The sequence below is a fragment of the Centroberyx affinis genome, unplaced genomic scaffold (genome assembly GCF_046629955.1).
Source record: "Centroberyx affinis isolate AG114_WGS23_722 - 3 ecotype Tasmania unplaced genomic scaffold, CSIRO-AGI_Caff_v1 ptg000435l_1, whole genome shotgun sequence".
NCBI lineage: Eukaryota > Metazoa > Chordata > Actinopteri > Beryciformes > Berycidae > Centroberyx > Centroberyx affinis.
Genome location: NW_027279099.1, coordinates 95,041 through 121,014, shown reverse-complemented (window position 1 = coordinate 121,014; position 25,974 = coordinate 95,041). Strand labels below are relative to the sequence as shown.

At 43.0% G+C, this 25,974-nt stretch overlaps 1 protein-coding gene across 1 annotated transcript; it reads right to left on the bottom strand.

Moving 5' to 3' along the window:
* Nucleotides 1-15: 15 nt before the first annotated feature.
* Nucleotides 16-25,974, bottom strand: pkn2a (protein kinase N2a). Its single transcript, XM_071516888.1, has 23 exons — nucleotides 25,703-25,974; nucleotides 19,388-19,552; nucleotides 19,098-19,233; nucleotides 14,630-14,784; nucleotides 12,005-12,134; nucleotides 11,722-11,867; nucleotides 11,105-11,318; nucleotides 10,073-10,258; nucleotides 9,680-9,789; nucleotides 9,405-9,548; nucleotides 8,610-8,685; nucleotides 8,090-8,246; nucleotides 7,746-7,872; nucleotides 6,974-7,110; nucleotides 6,323-6,392; nucleotides 6,136-6,227; nucleotides 5,413-5,589; nucleotides 4,752-4,814; nucleotides 4,555-4,631; nucleotides 3,951-4,093; nucleotides 3,363-3,470; nucleotides 2,974-3,054; nucleotides 16-2,385 (listed from the first exon to the last, which is right to left on the bottom strand). Exons 1-23 carry the CDS (start codon nucleotides 25,721-25,723, stop codon nucleotides 2,182-2,184), a joined length of 2,919 nt encoding a protein of 972 aa, XP_071372989.1. The 5' UTR covers nucleotides 25,724-25,974; the 3' UTR covers nucleotides 16-2,181.

The following is a 25,974-nucleotide window of genomic DNA, read 5'->3' as shown; positions in this document are numbered from 1 at the left end:
AAATAAAAGCAATACCACTATTAAAAATGTTTAATTTGTGCATTCATGATAGGCAACAAACACTTGACTGCAGAAATGCTTCTGTTTTTTTTTTTACACCAGGGTGAACAGCAACAGATTGTGTGACTTCAATATTGGTGTACCATCCATAACGGTCTTGTCTGTCCTCTTGACAACATGCACAAGCAATGGGGAGAAATAAGAAAAAAAACTTTGTACAATCTATTTTCATCATTAAGCTAAACATAGATAATTAAAAACTATTGATAAAATTAGTGCTTTCAGCTCAATTGTGTACATATATATATATACCCTGCCCTCCCCTGTAGTGATTCATATCAAAAGGTCTGCACCAGTTCTGGGTCAACTTTGAATTAAAATACATTCAGTCACTTTGAATATTTGAGCTGCTTCAAGCACAAGATTGACAAAATTTGCTAATTCATTTGAGGCAAATTTATGGGTTTCATTGTGCCAGCCAGGATAATTCAACCAATCACAGAGCAGTATTTGAAAGTATTTTAATTGGCATATTGACCCAGACCTAGTACCACTAACTGGCACTGAGTTGGGCCTGGTTTCCCCAAAACAGCTCAGCACTTGGCTTATGGTGGAGCAAAGGAGATCTCAGCACTAAAACACTTTTGGTTAATCCGGCATTGGGTTCACTGTCAGTCCATCAATCTGGTTTTTCCATTAGCGCCGCTTCCCTGGTCCTCCAACAGGGACTGGATGAATGGGTTTTGGTAGTATAGCTGTAACTGTGCGAGTCACTTAGGATTAGTGTTTTTACTTTCATTAACTTATAACTGAGGTATCAAGGACAAATGCAGTCAGTTCCACCACAACTGGCTGTCCAGTCAGGAATTACAGAAAAACACTAACTGCAAACTGAATTGAAATGGAACTGAAATGAATTCATGCCAGAGGAGCGCAGCAGCCTGCTTGATTTTATTGTTCAGTAAAGCACTGCAACACAAAGTGAAAGCAGTGTGCAGTGCTTCCTCCCAAGGACCGAGTTCAGCTGAATGTCAACATCAAGCTAAAGAGCCACTGCAGTGCTTAGGAAAGAAGAAACTGTTTAAAACCTTTAACGCTATTTCTCCCCTCGAAGTGTTTTTAATTGCTTTTCAGGTCACTAATTCAGTAATGGGCTTCTTTCCAGTACAACATTTCCAAATATAGAGTAAACACTTCAAAAGTGACTATCCAAGAAAGTGAGGGGTAGTGTTATAATACCTTTAGTAACTTATAACACTGGATGGACTGATGCTTTACACCAAACAGCTATATTATCGTATGGGCCTTTGTATCCAGACATACAGTACATGCAAGCTTCAGGAGAAGGAAAGAACGCTGTGTGGGGAAAACAAAAGGGTAAAGTTGTGTCCAACATGGAACAGGCATTTTATAAAACTGGGTTGTGGAAGAAGACTGGGATCATAGACAAGAGGAATTGTAGTGTGAAAACTCTTTCTTACTTGGATTTCAAGTCGAGAAGCAGTAGTAGTAGTCAAGATGTTTGTTGTAGTTAAACCGTAGTGCCAGTTCAGTGATGATAATGCTTTGAGCACTTCAGATTCATTGAATAACAATTTCATACATGATCATGGCAGTCATGTCAATCTTACAGTGAGATAAAAGTCCTTAAGCTATGGCGAGGGCTTTGCAAAAAAAACAAAACAAAAGAAAACAACAAACAATAAAATATACGAATGAATATAATCTGTACAGATCAAAAAAATGAAGAGACAGTGACATTGAATAACATGATTGTGATGTTGCCGTCTCCTTGGAGTTCATATGAAAAACATTCTCAGTGGTCAGACAGCGGACACGACGACGTGTGCAGGAGGACTGGGCATCCCTCCTCCTTCACTCAGTTTCTCCAAGAACAAAAGTTTCATTTTTTTTCTGTTTGTTAAAAAAAGTTCTTCATGTTGATTAAAAAATAAGTGGGGAGGGTCTGGGGAGGGTTTGTGGACCGTCTTTTCAAAATGGCACAGATCAATCCAAAGGCTCAGGGAGCGACGTTCGCTGCCCCCTCTCATCGTTTGGGGCAGGGAGGAAAAATGTGAGCTACAGTCATCGCTGTGTTGGTTGGTTCACAGTGTGTGTGTGTGTGTGTTTATGTGTGTGTGTGTATGTGTGTGTGTGTGTGAGGTGGGGGGATCGGGTGAGCTAACACCAGTCAGCAATGTAATCAAAGTCAGAGAACATGTTCTGCTCCTCGGAGTTGAGCGCTCGGGGCTCCCGGGGCGGGGTCAGGATCGGAGCCTCTGAGGTAAATTCATCATCGAAGTTGCTGACGTCGTTGGCGCCCTGGATGGTCGGGACGAACGGAGGCTTCACCTTCTTGGCCAACAGTCCGTTCCAATCCATGTTCTGCAAAGAGCGAGAGAGCGTAAAAATTGTCTGAATTTTCTGATAAGCTCATAGAAACTTCACCTAGCTTGCAACTACATAGTGGGCTGGCCGATATATCGTATAATATCGATATCATGATATGTGACTAGATATCTGGGATTTTGGTTATCGTATTATTGTAAAATAACTTAAATGTCACTTCTTCCTGGTCTTAAAGGCTGCGTTACAGTAAAGTGATACAATTTTCTGAACTTATTAGCCTGTTCTGGCTGAGTAAAATGAACAATGATTGGCTTCACCTGATCACCATATCCACATTACTTATTACTGATTACACATTACTGATTAGTAATGTTCATAACAAATTTTCCATTTTTTTTCTTGTGTGTAAATATCTTATGAAAGCACAAATACTCCCCAAAATATCGTCACATTATCGATATCGAGGTATTCGGTCTAAAATATTGTGATTTTGTCAATATCGCCCAGCCGTAATAGCAACTAAGACAACTTTCCCCTTGAGGGACAATAAAGTTCATCTTATCTTATTCACAAAAACGGAAAACAAATACCAATCTTTGTGAAAATGCTCTTTTAGTCACTTACCCTGAAGAATAGATGTTTCTTGACCTCCTCTGCGTCCCTCTCTCCTGCCCCCAGACGGCGCTCTGGGCTCCTCCTCAAAAGCTACGGACAAGACGGGACAATAAAGTACAGTAAATATTAAACGGGCCACACATTGGTCAGTTACCAGGTGAAATCCTTTTATATAAAGTGAGCATTTGCCTGGAATGATATATGGGCAGGGTTTGCTCTTTTAGGACAATTCAATTGGTTCATCAATTCAATACAAGACAACAAGGATTTCCACACAAATAACATTGGGATTGAGCGGCCTGATCAGACTGCAGGCATATCAAGTTCTAATGCAGAGAAGTGAAAAATTTCCTCATTATAAATGCACTGATCCCTTTGTTTTCAGTTTGTGAACACACCCTCCTCATGATGGAGATGGCCTCGGTGGAGAGGAACCGCGGGTATCGGACTTCATCGTTGACGATGCTGTCGAACACCTCCTCCTCATCGTCACCAGGGAACGGAGACTGAAAGAGACAAGTATCAAGATGAAGACGTGACAACTGGCACTGAACATGAATCACTGTTGTTCTGACTGTCACAACATCAATATGAATCAAATGGCATGACAACATCCAATATTTAGATTATGCACACTAGCAGTCAAGTTTGGACACACATTTTACTTTACTTATTTTTCACATTTTAGAATAATAGTAAAGACCAAAAAGTGTTAAACAAATCAAAACTATCTTATATTTTACTTTTACTTGATGGAAAGGCAAAGGCTTTGGAAAGAAATTCATACACAGGCATCAATTTCACTATTTCTATTTGTCTAAGAAACAAATTTCAAGCATGTAAGCATAAGCCTTTAGATCAAAATGGCTTTAAGATAATGAAAAACATAGTGCATTCAATCAGGTGTGTCCAAACTATTGACTTCGAGTCACAATTTATGAAGGAGGCGACACTCAGCAGGCGAACACCAGAAAGCGTCCACTCACCTCCCCGACCAGCATCTCAAAGATGAGCACCCCCAGCCCCCACCAGTCCACGGCGCGGGTGTACGACGTTTCAGTCAAAACCTCGGGGGCCAAAAACTCTGGCGTGCCACAAAACGTACTGGTGCGATCCCTGAAGCCCATTCCTGACAACAGGGAGGATGTTTATTCCATAACTGATAGGTTGAAAATATCCAGGAGTGCAGTTTTAAAACAATAAACTGGAATACTAATTTATGGTAGGGCTGCATGACATTGACTCATTTTCTTTTTTTTTTTTTGCAGAATATTGGAAAATAAACTGCAATGCATACGGCATACAGGCTTTTTAAGCAAGTTCTTTTTTAAGTGTTAAAAGTGTGTGTGTGTTGAGGAGGGAGGGGTGACGCTTTAGAAAAAAAATGAAGGATATTCTTCAGCTTGCAACCTGATTTATTTGACAGGGATTCTGCACAGCACCAAATTGTTTAGGAAGCTGTCTGAAACACCTTTCCCAGAAAATATATTTTTTCCAATTAATTGTGCAACCCCACTTCATGGTCTCGGATCAATTGCTTTCGAGAACAGAGGTCTGAAGCCTTCAAACTGATGTGGTCGTCCATCTTACCCTCTTTGCAAAGCCCAAAGTCAGCAATCTTCACATAGCCCTCTGTGTCCAAGAGCAGGTTATCCAGCTTCAAATCTCTGCAAGTTCCAATAAAATAAAAAATAAAAAAACATCAACATTAGAAGTCAACATAGCTTTATGCTCCTAACACAGATATGGGAATGAATTCAAGCATTAGCATTAACTGAATATCTTACCTGTACACAATCTTATGGTCATGTAAGAACTGTAATCCCAATACAACACAGGCTGCATAAAATCTGCAAAAGTACAAAAAAAATCAGTAGATTAGGTGGCGTGGCCTTCACTGAGGAATCAGGAAAACCAGAGAGGGAATCCACCTCATTAGCTCGCATTGTTGCCGAGGAAACAAGGAACTATATACTGAGGGTAAAGCTCTTTTAAGGTATTTAAAAGCCGGTTCTACCCGAATTCCTGGTGAGAGGCCCCTGAAAATAATCTGTGCTGTAAAATGTGTGAGCTTTCATTCAACTAGCAGGCTGCTTGACTAAAACACACTTTGAATGCCCACTCACTCCATCGGCACATGGAAACTACAAGGCGTTAGCGAAAAACTTGTGAGAATTACTAGAAATAGATGTGACTAGGCAAGTGTTCATAACCCAATCATGTGTTCTTAGCCTTTAAACCTTAAATTTGTACTGATCAGTCATGAGTACTATTAAAATCAATATAAAAAAACCAAGTAAACATGCTGATGATGCAGGCACCCCTTGGGCCGATCAGTGACAAGATGCATCATCCCTTCAAGTTTCACCAAAATCGGACCGGTGGTGCAGGAGGAATTCGTTAAGTTCAGACACGGACGGTTAACGCCGAGCTCAGCTGGTCACTCACATGGCCCTGGGCTCGGAGAAGACGTCGGCGTGGATGTGCATCATCAGGTCGCCTCCCGCCGCGTACTCCATGACGAAACACACGTGCTCTTGGGTCTGGAAACACGCAAACAGGTTGACCAGGAAAGGGTGGCGGACGCTGTTCACCGTCTCAAAGATCCGCTTCTCGCACATCAGACTGGGGGAGAGAGGAGGAGACGGCGGTGTGAGTCACGGCAACATGGGGAACTGAAACTTTCAAGTCACGTTCACATCTTCAAATGCTCTAACCGTCCTTCATGTGAACACACAATGTACAAACAATCTTTTGAGTGGAGTCAACTAGGGCTGCAACTAACGATTATTTTCATTGTCGATTAATCTGTCGATTATTTTCTTGATTAATTGATTAGTTGTTTGGTCTATAAAATGTCAGAAAATGGTGAAAAATGTGGATCAGTGTTTCCCAAAGCCCAAGATGACGTCCTCAAATGTTTTGTTTTGTCCACAACCCAAAGATATTCAGTTTACTGTCATAGAGGAGTAAAGAAACCAGAAAATATTCACATTTAAGAAGCTGGAATCAGAGAATTTTGACTTATTTTTCTTAAAAAATTACTCAAACCGATTAATCGATTATCAAAATAGTTGGCGATTAATTTAATAGTTGACAACTAATCGATTAATCAATTAATCGTTGCAGCTCTAGAGTCAACACTATGTCTGAGAGTCATTAGATCTTTACCTGTCCACCTCGTCACGAGCCACGATGTCTCCTTTCTTCAGCGCTTTGATAGCAAACATCTCCCCTGTGCTTTTATACTCTGCTAACAACACCTGGGGGATGCAGAGGAGAAAGACGGCTTATAGAGAAACCTGTTTAAAAACTTTCCACACAATGTAACTGTGTTGAATGACGATATAAAACGTACCTTTCCAAAGTGACCGCGTCCAAGGACTGCCACGCATTTGAAGTCTTGGAGACTGAATTGCTCTTCTTCCCTGGAAAGGCATCAGTGTTTACATTAGGATCCATTACATATGCAGAAATGCAATGTAGACCTTCCTGCGTGTAGCAAGTCTTTTGAATCAAGGCACTTGCTGCAGCAATCTACATGGTCATTTTTTGCAACATGACAGTGAAAATCAAAAACATGAGGATTCAAAGCCAGGGGGCAGCGTTTCCACCCGTTTTCACTGGTTGCTTTTTCACACTCTTTTACAGCATGGGCCACACAATGTCACTGCAGCTTTAATATTTAAGGTGAAAGATGCATAACAACAGCAGCAACAACTCCCAAAATAAAACCAGTAGCAGAGTGCTAAGAAGGTTTAGTTATTTATCTCTCTGTCAATGCTTCTATGCATTAGTCGCATAAGTAATTTTTCTCTTTCAGTCACCCCTTTTTAAATAAAAGACTCTATTGGGAGCAGCAGGACAGCAAACAGACCATTCACCTTTCCCCCTCCTCTTCTCCCTTTCATTTTAAATGTATTTTAAGCTTAGGCTTTACCAGTAACACAAACACTACAAGCATCTGTTTTAAAGCGGCGGATGTATGCCTTCCCTCCACCTCTCCTACCTTATCTCTGTGTCTTTCTGTATGGCGGTGAGCTCCAGGTCTGGCGGCTGGATGTCCTGCTCCACCACTCCGTCCAGCTCGGACTTCACCGCTATGCTGTTCCTCTTGTTCAGGAAGTCAAACGAGGCCAGGGCGTCCTGAACAGAGGGCAAAGTGTCACGCAAGATATATAGGTACACATGGTTAGAGTGTGTTTATTTTTTTAACATCGGTTTTGCTTTCCTCATGTGCACACACCCTATGGAAAGATGGGGAAGACACACTGAGGACCACAGGTGACAAAGCTGGGATGCACCAGGTATGATTTGATGTTTTTTGAACATAGCATGACTAGGACAGTATTATCTGAGAGGGAAAAGTGATCATAAAATATAAGTTATCTCTCCCTAACGAACATGTTTGCAGTTAGTTGTGGGGATCTGCTCATCTAGTGCTGTGGACCATAATGATGTTCTGTCTTCAGTGCCTCATCTCCATGTAAATGTGATTATTTGATGATTTCTGTATGTTTTGCTCTTCATCCAACTGCTTGAATCTATCATCGTAAATAGTCTTTTTTGTCTATATAAGTCTTTTCTGACTGATTTTAACTTTTATACAAATGAAGCGTTGTTTTTAAATGGGAGTATGGTGCATATCTATTCTGGAGCGCTACGGGGATTAAATAATGGACCAGACTCGCAAACCAGCAAGCTGCCCTGCTGCCCTCGACCCGTGACTACATCGGTCCAGTACTTCCTTAACAACAACTTTAGTTCCTGTAACACCGCACCTGTACTTCCTCCTTGTCAGGCATCTTATCCTGGGCCAGTGGTTCTCGGATGTCGTCGGGCACTGGGTAGTGCTTGGGTCCTGTGGTGGGCTCTTTGTCAAAGTCCAGCTTGGTCACCAGGGGGTCGCTGTGTGGGGACAGAGGCACAGATTAATGACGAAATCAACGATCCAGCCAATGACTGTTAGATTGTAATATGTGATTTTTACTGGAAGATGCCGTTAATGGTTTGTGTTTGGTCTTTTTTAGCCTTTATTTATCCAGGGAAAATCAGCTGAGCACAATCCAGTGTGTGTGTGTGTGTGTGTGTGTGTGTGTGTGTATGTGTGTGTGTGTTCCTCTACCTGCATGGTGTGGGGGAACCAGGCAGGCTGCTGGGCCCGGTCTCAGCCGCCTGCGGGCTGAAGGAGTTGGTGCTGACTGTCGGGATGGCTCTTCTCACCAGACGGCCCCAGGTGGCGATGTTGATGTTCATCTGAGGGGCGCGCAGGAAGGTCTTACCTGACCAGGAGGAAGCAGAGGGGGGCAGGGAGAGGGGGAGGAGGGGAAGGAGGGGGAGGGGAATAAGTCAGGGAGGGCAGGGAGACGTGTGGGATTAAGTGATATAGGTGGATGAGGGGATGAAGGTGGAAAAAAAAGAGATGATGATGATGTGAGGGAGAATGAGAAACAGTGGGAGGAACAGGATCAGACACTGACACCAACCTACTTATTGTCTGAACTTTTCCATCACATAAGAGGAAACCCATATCTCCATGGCAACTGTGAGGTCATGACCTCCTGGGACTGGTTTTCGTGGAGACTAAGGCCATGTCTGTTTCACAATAGTAAGCCCTGAAAATGTGTAAAGCAACACCCACTCACCTTGCTGCTTTGAGAAAATCTTCTTTTGTCTTTGTAGCTTCGGCCGTCGCTCGATAACGGGGTTGAAAAATGTCACCTGAACAAGAGAAATGTGATGAAGGTACAGACGACCCAGCAAACAGAACTTTTAATGGGTACAATTGTCACGGTGCTGTGTTAGTGTGTATGTGCATATATGTACATGCCGGTATCTCTACCTAAACATACAGGATGTATTGACACAAGATTGTCTTATAATGCATACTCAAGACGTGTGTGTGAGTGGTTGTGTATTTTGCCAGTGCTCACTTCTACAAAGGGCTTTTTTTAGCGTAATGGCTTAGGTTTAGGGGGAGAATTAGGTTAGGTTAGGAATTATGTTAAGGTTGGGGTTAAAGGTGCATTAAGTACAATTTTTACTGTCCCATAGCAAAAAATGACCATAATCTCTGCGAGGGGTTGACCGGGTTGTTGTTCAATACCAATGACTCAATATTACAATATTACTGTCAGGTGCTGAGATTTCTGGCTTTCAAACCTCCCTTTCCAGCCAGGACTGTGATTTGGACCATCCCCACACCCCCCCTCTAATGAGCTAGCTTGCTCGTTCTGTTGTGAAAATGTGACTTTTATATTTCTGTCCATTATAGGCTCCATAAACTGTTCAATATTGCTGCAATTTCTTAGTCGCCAAGAGAGGCAGATAAAAGTCACTTACTGCCCCTTTAACTGGTACGGAGTGAATGTAGTCAGTGTGTGTGTGTGTGTGTGTGTGTGTGTGTGTGTGTGTGTGTGTGTGTATGCATATGTGTGTACCTCAGCAAACAGCATCCCCTGTGGTTCTAGGTACAGACACATCCCATGACGCTGGTTGTCCAGGAAGTCCTCCAGGCGCAGGAACTTGACAGCACAGAGCGAACGCCAGTCTCGCCAGTACACCGAGATCTCCAGCTCACGGGACTAGAGGGCAACCACACACACACACACACACACACGACAACAAACAGATGTGAGACACACAAACTACATTACCCACACACAACGTTGAGTCAACAACAGGAATCTAGGTCAAGGGCAGAGCTGTGTGTTACCCGGTCCAGCTCCAATGTAAACTTCTGGTCCCAGGCCTGGTTGCTGACCGGCCTCCAGCTCGTCTGGCCGACTACTGTGTTGTCCAGCTTCAGCACTGCGCTGATCTCATCTGAGGAAACATAAACACACACACAATTTGTTAAATATTGACCTATTCAGAATCTCGCATTTGTGACGGTGATTCAGTTGCTATACAACGGGTCATTTCAGCCAAGCAATCTTATGGCTCAGACACATTCAAACTGTGCTAATAATTAAATGCACGGCTAGCTGCGCTTTATTGGTGGCCATGTCGACTCTTGTAATCTTTTATCGGTGTTTACTCTTATGTGTGCAGGTGCATTACTTTGAAGAAAACCTTTCAGACAGCGTACGCGGGAAGATCTACTTACTGGAGAGGTCCTCATTCTTCGTCAGGTTGCGTGCGCTGGCGCCGCGGTTCCGGTTTGCTCGGCTGATGAAGGATGAGCGGGTCTCGCTGGGGCTCCAGCCGGGCAGCGGAACAGAACCGGCTTTGGAGCGGCCTGGAACGTTTTCCAGAAGGTCCTGGCAGCCCATGAGCCTGACGTCTAACGTGCCTGGAGGAGAGGACAGCGTACTGATCAGCATGGTCTGTGCCATGTAACTCGTCAGGTTCCAGGCTGTGCAGATATCCCATTTCACTCATTTCAAATAGTATACTTTCAAAATTTACCAGGTGACTGTTATGACCAGATTAGTATCCAGGCTAAGACTAGATTTAATCACTTCACTTACAGATCCATCAGGTTGGAGTGTATCAGGAGTGTTGCTGTGTGACTAAGGGAAACTTAAAAGCCGGCCAAGTCTGGTTTCAGTGCTATGTGGGACAATAACAGTCGGTGTCCTGTGTTTTGTTCTACCACAAAAACTGTGTACTTGAATCGTGCAAGTGTGAAAAAAATAGGGCCAGCAGCACTGTGCCAAGTGTACAATTGGGCGATGGGAAATTTTCCAATAATTTGTTTAATACGGGTTCTAAAATGACAGGTTTCCAAAACCTTTCTTTGCTGAATGAAAGCACACATCGTTAGTGCAGTGAGGTCAGTTATTTTCTGAATTGTCATTTTTAATTGAAAACAGACCACACTCAGTTAACATCCTCAGTAAAAATGCCAAAACAAAAAAGTCAAAGTCTCATTATAAGAATCCAACATTTTCAAGCTTTGATACATGTTTATACCCTTTGATCCCTTTAAAGGATTGAAATACCAAAAATTAGTACAACAGTAATAGGAGTCATTTTAAAATACCCAGGTTTAACTAAATTCATCTTTGTTGTATGGTGGTTAAGAACAAAAGGATGAGTCCAGGAGGCCATAACAGTAACAAAAATTATGTCAAAGCATTGATGCATTAGCAATAACCAACCCCCTCGTTATCCTAGCGAGAGTTGATCCGGTTACCTGTGAGTGCGGCGGGTTTGGCCACGGTGCTGTACTGGTTCTGCGTGGAGATGATGCTGGACCTGGGACTGAGGGCCGGCGAGGAGAGGAGGGACAGCTCCTCCACGATGCTGCTGCTGCGGGGGTGGTTTTTGGGCAACTCGCTGAGGCGCTGCTCCAAGGAATGCCGCAGCAGGTCAAGCTTTTGACTGGACTCGTTAAAGCGGGCCTGGGCCTGAAGAGAGAAGAGAGGGAAGGAGGGAATGAAAGAAGGAAGGAGGAAGCAAAGGAGGGTGGAAGGAGAGGAGAGGAAGCGAGGGATGGAGAGAGAGAGGAACATCAATTACATGGTCCATTTACTTGAGTGGAGCACAGCGGCAGTATAGCGGTCAGTTCCATTTAAATTCCATTAAACTCCATTTCAGTCATCAGTGAGTGTGTCGACCACACTGCTATAGGGTCTTAAGGGATGACAAACTGCTTCCTGTTTGTTTTCCAATCACCGTCTAATTGTTTTGTTGTCAGAAGAATCTGTGCCAGTGCTTGTTGTTTAGGAAGGAGGTAGAGGATGTGAATTTTGCACACACACACACACACACACACACACACACACACACACACATACACACACCACCTACCTCTGAATGCGCTCTCTTTTCTGTGACTTTTCCAGAGCCGAGGAGTTTCATGACGTTCTTGGCTCCCTCGGCCACGGCGGACTCTATCCTGGCGTGGTGACACAGCTCCTCCACCCGCAGGTCCAGCGGGCTGATGATGGGCTTGGCTGGAGGAGAGGGAGGGACATGGCCGCTTATATAGAGTGTGTGTGTGCACAGGTGTGTTAGTCTGTCAGGGGAATTTATGGTCAAAAGGCAATGCTGAGTAATTCTAATGGGTCGCTGAATGCAAAGGAGGGCTCACCCATCACGTCGTTGTTATCGAAGCTCAGCTCGCTGGCCTGGCTGGCCTTGAGGATCTGCATCCTGATGAACTCGATCTTCGTCTTGCTGTCCTGGAGCATCTGCTGGGCGGTCGCTAGCAACTTACGATCCTACGGGCAAAATTTGAAGACAAAGGCAAAAATTATACCAGCCATACTTATACTTCATTTTGTTTTCATGTAACACTCAGTCTTCCTGAGTCAAATAACTTTTACAAGTGGCCCAAATGCACGTCATTCCCGTCAGAGTTTGTGTCTTGTTGTGAGCATGTAACACAAACAGCGAGGCCATCAATTCATGCCCTTAATCGGAGCCAAAGTATGAGTGACCACATGGGAAATCTTATTCACAAAAAAATGAAAGTGGAATGTCATTGTGTGCTGCATGCGTCATTATTGCCGTCCCTCTCATGCATGCAAATACACACACACACACACACACACACACACGTATAGTGGAGTAAGCAAACTCCACCCAGGTTTCCTCTGAAGTTTGAATCCTGGTTGTTGACGGTGGCGCGCGCAGGAAAGACCTCTGTCTGACAGGCATTTCCTCTCTGACATCAGGACAGGACTATTTCCAGCTGGAAGGTGCCTCTCTCTGTCTATCTCCGTCTCTCTGGCCAGGGAACACTGCACTGACCAGGGGGTCACTTACATAACATACCTTCACAGGAGTTATGCAGCAGTTTTCAGTCACCCATTACTGTGCTACACTACAAACACCTGGGTCTGTGACATTACCTTGAAGCCACCGATGTCCTGAGTTAAATTTTTACTTCATTATTTGACCAGGCTTCACTTTGTTGGGGCCCGACTCTGCAACTGTCTTGTTTTAAAATCATCTCTTTTCTTTTTCAGGACTTTTCAAAGACTTTCAATGTCTTGTTTGGTGAAATTCAAGGACTCAAAATAGGCAGACATGACATTTGTCATGACAAAAGACATAACATTTGTCAATATTAGACATAATAGAGGCCTCATTTTTTTAAGGTTATTTTTTGACATTTTTGCCTTTATTAGATAGTTTTATAGTGAAGAGAGACAAGAAAGATTCCACCCCAGGACCTTGTGGGTGCATGGTATGCACCTTAGCCTTAGCAAATATGGATCATAGGGTCATGACGATCCTAGGATGAAGAGAGGTCCATAGAGTTGAGGACTACTGATCAATCTTGGTGCTATATTTTAAAGTATTTCAATGCCATCAATTCATTTAAAAAAAAAAAAAGAAGGCCTTCCTTTATTTTTCTCAAATCCACAAACTTTCAAAGATTTTCAAAGCCTGCGGGAACCCTGATTTTGATGAATCCACACTAAACTAAATTACACTTAGCCTTATAAGACATATCCATAGAAACATATGCTATAGGGCAACACTGTATGACTGGCAAAGCAGGGCTGAGGCTCCTGATATTCTACACTGTACTACACTCTCTACTACAGAGTGGCTTCAGTTACCACTGACTGACGCAAGACCCCGAGATGAGTCCCAGTGGCTCTCAGCTGTTATTATTAGCGCTGTAACATACACCTCCGGACTAAATTATAGTTTTTCTAATTCTGAGGATTAGAGTAGCCACAAGGACCAGAGGAGCTTTGTGAACAAACAACAATGCATATGACAGAGTGTGTGTCAGTGCGAAGCCCGCCCTCTCCCGCTTCCTCCTCCCCTGCAGGGAAGCTGTAAAAGCAAACCCACTATGTATGGTCATTCTGCGGGGACGGGGTTTTCAGACTGTCAACAAGCCTGTTTGCTCCGTTTCCCATGTGTACCAGTCAGATAATAGTCATGGTACCATTCAAAAAAGACTCTTCTGTTACCTAATGCTGTGTTGCATATGATTACAAGTCTAGAAATTCCTTCCAACCTGTGGTACAAGATACAGCTCTGTCCTGTAGTCTGTTTACGATGTGCTCATGTCTCACGGCTGTAAACTATGAATCACTATGTGCAGGGAGGAGGATTGGGTGGATTTTGTTGTTGTTCAACTGTTTTAATTTGTTCTCGATGGTCTTTTAGAAAAGGGTAACTTAGGTAACAAGATTAGCAAGCCATGTCATTTGCTTTGAAAAACGCAGGAAGGAAATAGAGTACAAGAGGAGATTTAGATTAAATTTGAAGATTCATTTTTTAACTCATCCCCAAGACTAAAATAGTCAAGTACAAGTGAAGAAAGAAAGATTTCCAAGACGAGTGGCCAATAAGCAATGGCAACCACAGAAAGTGCTGTGGGGAAGCAAGCTAAAGGTCATGTTGGGTAAGTTCGCCTTTGAGCAGTTACAATCTATCTGGATCCTGTTCTCTACTGTGTCATTTAATGCTGTCAGAATGTCAGAGGTGAACGCAACAGACGAAACTAGATGATGGCGGCTTGACATTAATAAGAGTGTTATTGGTGACCTTTTGGACTCTTCCTGGGCGGCTAAATAGTTCACTTAAATGTAACTGATGGGAGCAATTTATTACACACTTCTGCAGTCTGACATGAAGTGGGGCTTATGAGATTAAAAGCTACCGAATTCTTTGTAGTGGCTATAACTTGGACGTCAAGTTACACACACACACACACACACACACACACACACACCTTGCTGGATCCTACCTTGGAGGGCCCGTTGGAGTACATCTGGATCATGTTCTCGGCGCCCTGTTTGACCTTGAGCTCGATGTCGTTCTGTTTCTTCAGGGCAGCCAGGCGGCTGCTGCTGGTGCACATCCTGGCCTCGCTGTTGGGGGTGTCTGGGGTCAGAGGGCATTCTGGGTAAAGATAAAAACAGAGAACAGGTTAATGCCTACTGGACCAACTACTTCGTCTGTCACCACTTGTATTAGGCCTCCATCTATATCATGTTAGTTATGTTAACAGGATAACATACGGTAAATACTGTAATAGCAACTCACTTTTCCCTATCTAATTTTAGTATTTTTTGCTAATAAAGAAAAGTATTCCTTTCAAAATAACCTCAGATATATGGTTCTGTCAAATATGGATTGTAAATAACTCAACATGTATGTGCTATTTTTGGCTACCAGACGTTTTTCATTTAGCTAAACAGTTCTGTTGCTCAGCAAAATGAACTATAACTTTGCTTACAAAAACGCATGTCAGGTAGCAACTTCAGTAGTTCGATAATGTATCCAGAAAGGTCTGCTGTTTATATTTTGACAAGGTTTGTTAGCACAAGACTCCATTTCAACTGAAGGCCCCCCTCTCCCTCTCTTTACTCTGACTGGTCTGCAGTGACACAAGAGGAATCATACAGTCAGTGACATTAGATATCTATAGCAAGTCTGGATAAAAGTTGGACTTCAGTCTACAGATGAATGGATGGTGGCAGAGTGAGGATTTCAATGATTTCAAACAGCATCATTTAAAGTGTAATAGTAGAGTAGTAATAACTGGATATTTCTTTTCCACAATTTTTTTCTCTCTCATGCAGATACAAACAAAAGAAACACATGGTTACAGCGCATCAAAGCTGCAGCCAGAGCACAGCGATATTCAGTCTTTCAAGATGGGTAGAGAACTTGACTTGGTAGTATAACACTTTAAGAAACAAAGAGCGGCGAGTGCCTGCCACATATCGCTTGGGAAATAAACAAGAGCTGTAACGCAAAGAAAATCACGATTGAAGGGAATTTTCTATGAACTCCTTAGTGCTTTCCTGTAAATGGCAAAACACCCTGTAGCGGTGGGAAGTCTGTTCCAACTGTAACAGAACAGAGGGAAACCCTGGGGCCTTCTCTATTCTGGGAGAATGAAAAAAACAAGCGTGAACTTGCAGACAATTTCCAGCGACATTATTGCGCATGCAAATATGGCACACACGTTGATGTTGATGATGATATATCACCGACAACCTCTAATTATATTTCAAACGTTTGGGACTTCATATAACTTTTCCCAATAGTCTTTTTGTCCAGAATGAGACAGTTGGATCCAGCAGCACTGTGTTCTCCCAGCTGCCTGAGGGCTTAGGGGTCACACACACACACACACACACACACACACACACACACACACACACACACACACACACACACACACACACACACACACACACACACACACACACACACACACACACACACACACACACACACACACACACTTCAATTCAAAACGAGAAAACAAGTGTCTTCTATCACCTCAGCTGGACCACAGTTCTGAGGGATGAGCTCACTGTTTTTTTTTTTCATGCCTGGACTCGAACGGCGCACAGAAAGCCCCTCCCCAGGCCCATCGCAGGAGCACGGAGCAAAACTTTCACACACACATGCACACAGGTGAAGTGGGCAAAAAAACCTGCCTGACTTCTCTCGACTTGTAATGCAAGTTTTTTTTAGAGTCTGTGCAGTCGTTAAGGCGCTTCTCTCTAGTGAGGGACTTGAGGTAGGCAAACTGGAATACAAGTCAAAAAGTGATTTCACCATTGCGTTTTGATGTGGAATAGCAACAGGTGCAACAGCATAAACACAGACAATGCCAATTTCTGAGAAGGATCTAGGAAATATTAGGCTGTATACTTATGGATGTGTCATAACAGTGGCTACTTCCAGACACACACACTCTTTGATGTCATTTTCCATTTCCATTTTTTAGAAGTTCCCTGAAAATGACATGAAATCATACATATTTGCGAAACTAAAAATGTGATGTCATATCAAAGAGTGCATGTGTCGGATTTGGTTTGAGTGTGTCCGGAACAGGCCACTGGTACATTAGGATGCAAGTCTATATAAGTGAGCCTGATAGATTTACTAAAATGACAGTGATGAGGAAAATCAGTAATTCTGACAGAAGAGGAGACACTGCCAGAGATGGATAACAATAACCAGCAGGCGGGTCTGTGATTCATTCAGTGTATGATTCATCAAAACAGTGTCGACTGATTCCTTTGAACACCTGTGGGATATGTTGAAAAGGGAAGCATGTGATTCTTTGAACTTAAATAAATGAAGTCTAAATGATTCATCTAATGACTCTAATAAGCAGAGAGAGCATCTCCGCTGAGGTTTCTGTTAATGGGCAGGAGGGGAGGATGTCAGCTTCCCCGGGGCTACCCTCCCTCTTATAGACACACACCGAGAGGTGGGGCTAGACAGGAAGAGCATGCCATCAGGGTGTGCACTTACGCCCCGCTTTGAGATTCTCGTCCAAACCACATACTGGTAGATTGCCTGTGAACCGGGGTTTGGGGCAAAAATGCCTTCGAGAGTTCAGAAAACTAAAATTAAGTTAGGCAAGGTAATTAGGCAACCATTTACAAAGATTAATATAAGCAGTACTAATGAAGATTACAGGTTCATAAAAAATGAGTTGTGTTGCCATCTCAGTGATATCAGTGTCAGCACATGCCAGTACCAACAGTGGCATATTCACACTCTGCACATTCTGAGTCTGGAGTCTCAAAGTGATTAAAGGAGCTCACATCAGGTTTGAATGACAAGTAAAATAATATTTTTGCTGTTGTGTTTGTGTTAGCATACCTGCGTATCCCTCTGTCTACTCTTACGCACCTCAGTGTCATGTGTAATGTGTATGTGACGATGACAAGTGTATGCTTAGATACATGTGTGTAGAAGCGCTGCATATGTACAGTCAGCCAGTCAGCCCCCGGGGTTTCCCTCTCTACAGGAGGGGGTTTGGTGGAGGTCACAGCAAGCCAAGAATTCAAGGACCCCACTCTCTCTCTCTCTCTCTCTCACAGTCCAGCCCATGCTGGGCCACAGGACAAGTTACTGAGCTACTGAATAGCTGGCAGGCTGATGTCACTGCTGGACAGCTGACAAGGGGAACCCTCCCTCTGACTAGCCCAATCTGATCCAATCGGCAGTCAATGAGAAACATGCTAACAATACTCTCCAAACAATGACATCATGACTGGAGAAACTGGCCCCACACTGGTCTAGGCAGTTTTCACTGGAAATGTGACATGATGACTGTGAGGAAATGGATTGGACTTGGTATTCAGGGAGTAAACTGCTGATCTTGGATCAGTTTAACACTCTTTATGAATGAGATCATATGGAACAGGGGGACCTGATGGGTGACCCTACAGCAGCACTCCTACTCCCAGACAAGTTAGTCCATTTCTGGCCTCAGCTGAGAGGCAGAGAATAACCAGAGCCCCCCTATAGCTTTCCTGGAACAAGAGCACATTCTGGCTGTTCTTAGAGGTAGAGGAACTCCTTCCTAGAGCTGAATGTATTTCAAGAACTTGTCTCATGACTTTGGAGCCGAATTGCAATCGGTTCCTCTCCATCATCTTGCGATGGCCAGCGACATTCCGCTGGCGTTGCGTCACTGAACAAAAATCCCTCGCTCATCAGATAAGGGGTCACTGAGTCAGGCTAAATTTGTTCCCACTTAACACAACCATTTACCAAGACAAACAACCCCCTCCCCTCCACACACACGTCCCTCCTCATCTACTTCCTAATGTCAACTGAATAGGGGGATGTGATGGTAGCAGCCAGAAAAATATCATTCCTTCTCTTCCTGACTTCGGTCCCGGTCACTCGCCAACAATTATCCCATAAGGCAACTACTGTAACAAAACCATACTGAATGCGCCCCCTGTTGTGGTAACGCTCTCCAAATTCCATTGTTGTCGACAAATGCACAGGAGCGGGCTTTCAACAGCCTCGGAGGGGAACAATCGTCGGGCCCGTTGTAACTGTTGGTGGAATGTGGAATGCAACAATGTCAGCCTCTGGAGAATGAGTCACCTCCAAAGACTGAATATGCTGTGTGTGTGTATATGTGTGTGTGTGCATGCTCTCATTAGGTATTTCTATGGCTCTGACAAAGGTCATAGGACATCACCAAAATAAGTTATCAAGCAAAGCTTTGCACTTGCAATATGCGCGTTCAATATCGGGAAATACAAAACATCCAGAATTGATGTAAAAGCACATGGCTTACACCAATCTCACATGCTGTGCAAGAAGTACAGCATAGTATAGCATCAACCTACTTCAATTGCTTATACATGTCTTGATTACTTTTTTTAGTAGTTCTTCAATTCCCTGGAGCTACCAAGCTGTTGTTGTTTCCTTAAATTTACCTAGCAGCTCCTCGGGGTCTTTGACCACAATGTGGGCGTTGAGCTCCTGCAGCTCCTGGTGCAGCTCCTCAACCTTCTTGTTGGACTTTTTCAACATGTTGTCAACATAAGCCAGGCTCTTCTTATCTGTGGTCACCTGAGAACAGAATAAAATAGAATAGTTTTACTACTGTATTTGTCCCACAGAAGTCTTGCACATGAGAAAGTTTGGCAATTCATCCAATGAGATAGAAACAGTGCACGGATTTCCTATAGGTAACCTATAAGAAAAATAAAATCAGTGATATTACCTTGCGCAGGTTCTCTGCCCCCTCTTTGATCTTCAGCTCCTTGCGGATCTCGCGGCGGATCTGCTCCTTGATCTCGTCCAGCTTCTGCTGGACCATGGTGTCGGACAGGTCCAGGTTGTGTCCCAGACCCAGCCGCTCCGACACCAGCTGGCCCCTGGCATCCCCCTGAAGAAGAGCAGGAGAGGAGGAGGAAGAGGAAGAAAAAGAGGAGGTAAGAGAAAGATGAGGAATGCAATGTTAGCGGAGAAGGTCAGCGAGGGAGGATGAGGAGGAGGAGGAAAAAGGGATGGAGGATAACAAAGAGGAGTGGACAGAGAGGTCAATGATTGAAACAAAAAACAACCTGCGCACGCAAGCTTTTTTACATAGAGCTCAAAAAATACATGCAAAATACACCGTGCAACATCAGCTGAAGCTATTGTCTCACAAAATACATATATTTCCATCTCATGACAGTGGCAATGCAGCAACAACTTAAAGATATAGAAGAGTTGCCAACTTTCACTTGGGTAGGGCTACAGAAGTTAATTTTAAACCAAGGGGCTACTAGGTTTCACATTATACACTGGCAGTTTGATGATCTACAATACTGTGATCTGACCCTGATCGTCTAGTAGGCCTCATCAATAATGAATCCCAGAGTTGAGTCTTCTTCATAGCCAATACAGTAGCACTGTTAATTTCTGATGGACATGATTCAGATGAGTGAGATGTTCTGATGACTGAAACAAATTGAAATGTCAGACCAAACCTTAAATTCAGAGATCTAATATCCGTTACACTAGCTAAAATCTTCACCATGTTAAATGGATACTATACAAATCAATATTCTGAGGTCAACACAGTATAGTGGTTTGTTTTGAAGTTGAGCCTCTGTCTGTGTTGTTTTCACTGCTGTTGTCAGCCACCCATGACCTGCATCCTTATAGCAGTCACCTTAACTAAGGAGGGATTAGGAAGTGACTTCCTGAATGGCTTCGGCTTTAAAAGGTCATTGTTGAACACAGCGCTGACATCCCGCCAGTCAGAACAGTCAGAGTGACTCTGGCCCGAGCCAGCTGCTGGCAGTGAGGACTGCAAAGAATTACTGCATTACAAGTTAATAGAGTTTATCAATCAAAGCACTATGCTTTGAAAATATCGTCTAATTTTGAACTGTTAGTTAGCTGATATGACCTTTCGATTGTGTAACATGGTGACTATTATCACACTACATTTGTAGGGAGCAATGAGAAAGTAATGGCTATATTACTTTTCCTAGCCTCTATGCGTGATCATTGCTTATATAGGCTGAATTATCACATAAAAATATAGGGCCTGTCCTCAATTTGTTAATATTAATCACTCAATTTGTTATGCATAAACATATTTGCTCATATTCCCACAAAGCTGTGACCTTTGATGTTTTGGAGATATTACCACTGCACAATCCACCCACTCAAGGCAAACTTTCTATGTTTGTATTCGGCTGAATACCTAACGTAAATGTAAACTAGAACTCGTTGGCCTCTGAAAGCCTCTGGAAGTGTAACAAGCTTAGGAGTGTTGAAGACTTAGTGAATTTACTCCATTCACAGAACAAGGGCACAATGAGGCGTGAAACAACAGCACATCACCACACTACAACTGCGACTAGATCTGTGCCATAAAAGAAACAGCCAGCCAAGCTCACACACACTTTCACATATCCACATTTAGGCTTCATGCTATTTACTTACACTAGTGAGCTAGTGTTAAGATTACATCTGCCTAATGACCGGTCAACAAAAAGATGGATCAATCCAACAAGACTAAATTTCTAGATTTTACTAATGACATTGAACCAAATGTCTTACCATTACATCATCACTTTCAGCCAACTCCATCTCTAGATCAGTTGAAAAAGCCAGTCCACGCATGTTCCACTGACCAGCTAAATTGTCATTACGCGAACACCAGTGAAGGTCTTTTGTTTAGTAGCAGTAACGATATCCTTCGCCACAACGATCAGGCTACACCATAACGGTCAGAGGCTCAGTCAAGTCGGAGTCAGCCACTCAAAGTCCGTCAGTGTCTGTGTTTCTCTCACTCTCTCTTGTTTGTGCTTTCTTTCTCACACAGACCATTGACATCAGCAGGGAAGATAAACCGTCTGAGCAGCGACAGCCAAATCCCTCTTAGCTTCTCGCTCTGTGAGGTCACAGCAGCCCAGAATGGGACCTAATCTCGCTCCAGGGAGAGGATGGTGTCTAAAATTAACCTGAGTTAAAAACATAACGCCAGACGTCCAGCGGCTTCCCCCCGGGGAGTGACTTGTGTGGTGGAGGAGAGGAGGCGGAGGAGGAGCTCTGTCAAACTATAAACCAACGACAGTAATGAAGTTCAAAACATAGTAGAGACTGCCGATAAACTCTTGTTCCAAGTCTCAGCCGGTGCAGCGGATGGTGAAGATAGAGGGAGCTTTTGTCTACCGGTGAAAACAAAACTTTCTGAATACACTGGAGCCTGTCAGGACGTCACTGTAGAAACAAGCCAATAGAGTACTGTGCATCAACCAAGCCAGTGCAATCACACATCTAAAGCAAAGAACATGACTTTATATAGTGTGTTGTCCAACTCCTCCTTCAGTTTCACACAAACTAACATACTGTGCACCTGACTAATAGATTTATACGGGAAAAAAACAAGTTAAGACTACAGGTGCATCGTTGGATTAGGGATTTCTGTAGGCCTCGAGTGCACAGTCGTACCCTTGCCTGGCCACCCCTTGTGAAACCCTGCTCTCTCCTCTATAGGTGCTCTCCTCAGAGGAAACTATAGTTTGCACACATCCTGGTCCAGAGGCTCCTTGATGACTCATAGGTAAAATGGAGGTCACAACTCCTGGAAGTGGAAGAGGGGGAGAAAAAAAGAAAAGGCAGCTCTCTTTCCCTGCTCACTGCCCTACAAAACGTGTTTGCACTGTAGCTGTGTTTGACCAGCGCGGTCTGAGGACAGCACGAGGACACCGAAAAGGGCCGATTTTACTGAGCAACAATGCAAGGAAATCCACGAAAAGGCCGATCAGATAAGGTGGAAATAAATCAGCATATAGGTCTACAAGGTCTGTGTTTTAATTTGGGATCAAACAAAGAGACTAAATCACAAGAAGGAGACCGGGTGCTCAAATGCGTGTTTGTTTAACTTTTCGTTTCTCTGACTGCGACACTTCCTTAAGTTGCTCTTTTACCTCTGTGCTAAGGTTGTACAGTAAACTGCGGGCCTTATCATTTCTTGCTACTTAAATGTGTTGCCTGCTCAGGGGAATGACGTCATACCGGGAACTCAGGACTAATTGGTTCAAAGACGAGTGAAGCAGGAATTGTAAGCAACTGTATGCACTCACACACTACAATGCTTACATGTTATGATGGATGGAGGGAAGCTGCTAAAGTTAGAGTTGCTCTACTAGTTGCTTTGTATCCTGAGATCAAATGTCCACACACCAAATACAAGGACCATTATTGCAATCTCTTTGCTGCAAGTTGCTTTATTAGGCTCCAACAAAAAAAAATATATATATATGAAGAAAATATAATATAAAGCCGATTGATTTATTAGATACATAGAATTGGGGCTGTTCATAAAATCACATAATAACTTGACTGGGCCAACTGATCACGATCCAGTACATGTTGACATTAATTAATTACAATGTAAATGTATTGTTACAAAAAGGTAAGACAACTGTTACCTAGACATGTTGAAATTGTTATAGAGCCCGTTTAGTGCCCAACACATGAAAGGAACTGGGAAATAAAAGCAAACATCAGGTCTGAACCTCAAGTATAAGCAGGTTAACTTGCTCTTTAAGCCTGAAAGCTCCAAGTCCAACAACAAGAGCTCTATTCAGACAATAGGACAATGGAAAAGTTGAGGCCACTATCCAGGCTCATGCTTAAAAGCCAAGCCCTTGCCATTTCTGCACGAGGCCTATCTCAGCCTACAACCTGACACCCGCTCTTCTCACCCCACAGCTGGCTGCATGGTGTTGGTCAGTGCTTGGTGTTCGACCAGAAATAGCAACACAGGCCAATAAACTAAGAGCATACAAATGGAGGCTTAACTCGAGGCGTAGTCAAGTCTCGAGGCAAGTCAAAATCTACGTCTTTCAATTCAGCTCACCGTTAGTACTCATTTTTTTTTTATCTTAAAGGGCAGGAAGCTTACTCTGTGTCCAGAAAACTAACTCTGCAATGTCATGAAGGAGAAGGAGTGATAAACTGAGCGCTGCAGCACCTGTTGCTTTGCTGAGTACGACTGGCTGCGCTCCACATCAACCACAGCGGTGGCAGCAGAGTTTAAGGTTCAGCTAGACAGAATTACAGCTTTTAATAGTGAGTGCACTGCTGCCAGATGTGCCATTTTGTTAAGAATGTTTTGCTTATGCCACATTTTTTCCAAGGTGGTATCACTCCACTCAAGGTATTGACTCTGTGTACAAACATGGTGGAAAATCCCTCTGGCTTGGCACTTGATATGTAAAAACCCATATTAATACAAAGTCATGATATGAGATATGGGGCTGCACACTCTGACAAATCAGATTGCAATTTATTTGCTTAATATAGCAATTACAATTAAGGTGTGATTCATGATGACAAAGTTAATTATTTCTTTTTCAGTTTAAAAATATAAAAAAAAGGTCGCAGGTCGAGAAAATGACATGCTAATGCATGGAATTGGCTTCAGTTTGAATAAGATGTGAGGCTTGTGGGCCAGAGATTCAGCACAACACCACTGTACCTTGTCTGGGAGGCTGAAACACCTTTCCCACTGAGAAAAAACTGCAACCTTTTTCCAGCTGGCAATTGTGATAGTCAACATTGCCATTTCAGTATTTCTTTAATTGCGCAGCCCTAATGACATACACAACATGTACTGTGATCACATATACGCATAATGAGATACAACTGAATGACCTATCAATATAACAACTCAATGCCAAACCAACAAGATCTTTATCCATTTAAATCCTCATATTCAAGAAGAAACAGGTAGTCTAGTCTGAACTTGTTTTGTCATGGGCTACTTTGTTTACAGTTTTAACTTAATATGTGATGTTGTGGCAATTTGATTTTTTAAACCTACTTATCATATTGCCAGTTCAGAATGCTATGGCAGCTCCACATGGCATCAATTAATAATTTAAGTAAAACACTTCATGCAAAGGGATGAAAAAGCATAAAATGACATTTTTATGGTTGAACCCTGTCTAGTTCAGCAACAGCATCACTGACAGGACAGCACATCATCTTCACCTGTTGACTCCGTGATCAGTTTCATGTGAAACATAAAGAAACTTCCAGTCATTCTCCTTACTGCTGGTATAGCTCTATGATCATGTGATATAGCCACTACTTTCTCATCGCTCCCTACAAATGTAAATAAGAGACAGAGTGATCTTCTCACGGACATGAAAACAACTCTCAGGGAGGGACGTTTGGGAGGAAACCGAAAAAGACTGGCTCGACTGTATTTGTCATCGAGATTAGTTCAGGTCCTGGCAGCGTTGTACCACTTCGACAATATTTTTTGTTACTTCGTGTCAGAAAGATTTATTTTAGAACTGACGTCACTCAAGTGAAACCACATTACTCTGTGAGTCATGACTGTTCATGGAGAATAGTGGAGATGGGGTTACTTTGCTGTGTCTTTACCAACTATTTTTTTTATAATCAAAATGTAATTTACTTGTTAGAGGGTCATTTTAGTGACTTCCATGACATTACAGGTGATATTATTTCAATTCATTCGGCCTGTATTGTGTTTGGAAAAAAATCTTTACATCAGGCAGAGAGAGCACTTGCTTCAAGTACACTGTTTACAAAACATGGACAATTTTTCACAGCATTTACAAAACTGAGTACCATATTAAAATGGGAAAATAGCCTGCTAATACGCTGAGCAGATTATTGTTTCTTTCCCAAAAGTAACGTGATGACCTGCAACGTTGAATAACCATTGTTTGACTTGAACTATGTAACACTAACCCCTTTTAAACCAATGGTCAGCGAACAAATCTGCTGTTATGTTATTTCACACAACTGAATCCGCACAAGACCACAGTGTTGAAACTGGGATATTTTAGGATATTTTAGGTAATTGTTTCCCAGGCCTCAATCCATGGATAATTCCCAGACAGCCCTTTGGGATCCGGCACAGCTCCTTCACAAAATACAGCACTATCTACTCTTAGCGACGTAATTTCTATCACATAAAGTAGTTTACTAACTTATATTTGACCTTCTGAAACAAGTTTGCGCACTTTTCGCAACAGTTGTCAACTTTTCCTACCTGCACGGAATCGGCGGCCATCTTGGTTTTCGACTTTGAATCAAATCCTACGGAGAGAGAGGAGGGGAGGTGGAACTCCAAAAACAAGCCTTGTTTCAAGTTTCCCTCTCTGGCGACAAAAAGAGCGTTTTATTTGACCAAACCATCGGTCATCTCGGCAACACGGGGCTTCCCATGTCTTCTTTACACTTGTTGTGCGCTCTTACACCGTCCTGAAGGGTCCCGAGAGTGGACTGGACCTCATAAATAAAAAGAAAAAGCTGAAGCATAAA

Coding starts and splice junctions, on each gene's coding strand:
- pkn2a (XM_071516888.1), bottom strand. CDS start 25,723: ATGGCCGCCGATTCCGTGCAG. Junction 10,259..11,104: donor CAAACCCGCCGCACTCACAG/GTAACCGGATCA, acceptor CCTCTCCTCCAG/GCACGTTAGACGTCAGGCTC. Junction 4,815..5,412: donor TTCTCCGAGCCCAGGGCCAT/GTGAGTGACCAG, acceptor GTACTTTTGCAG/ATTTTATGCAGCCTGTGTTG.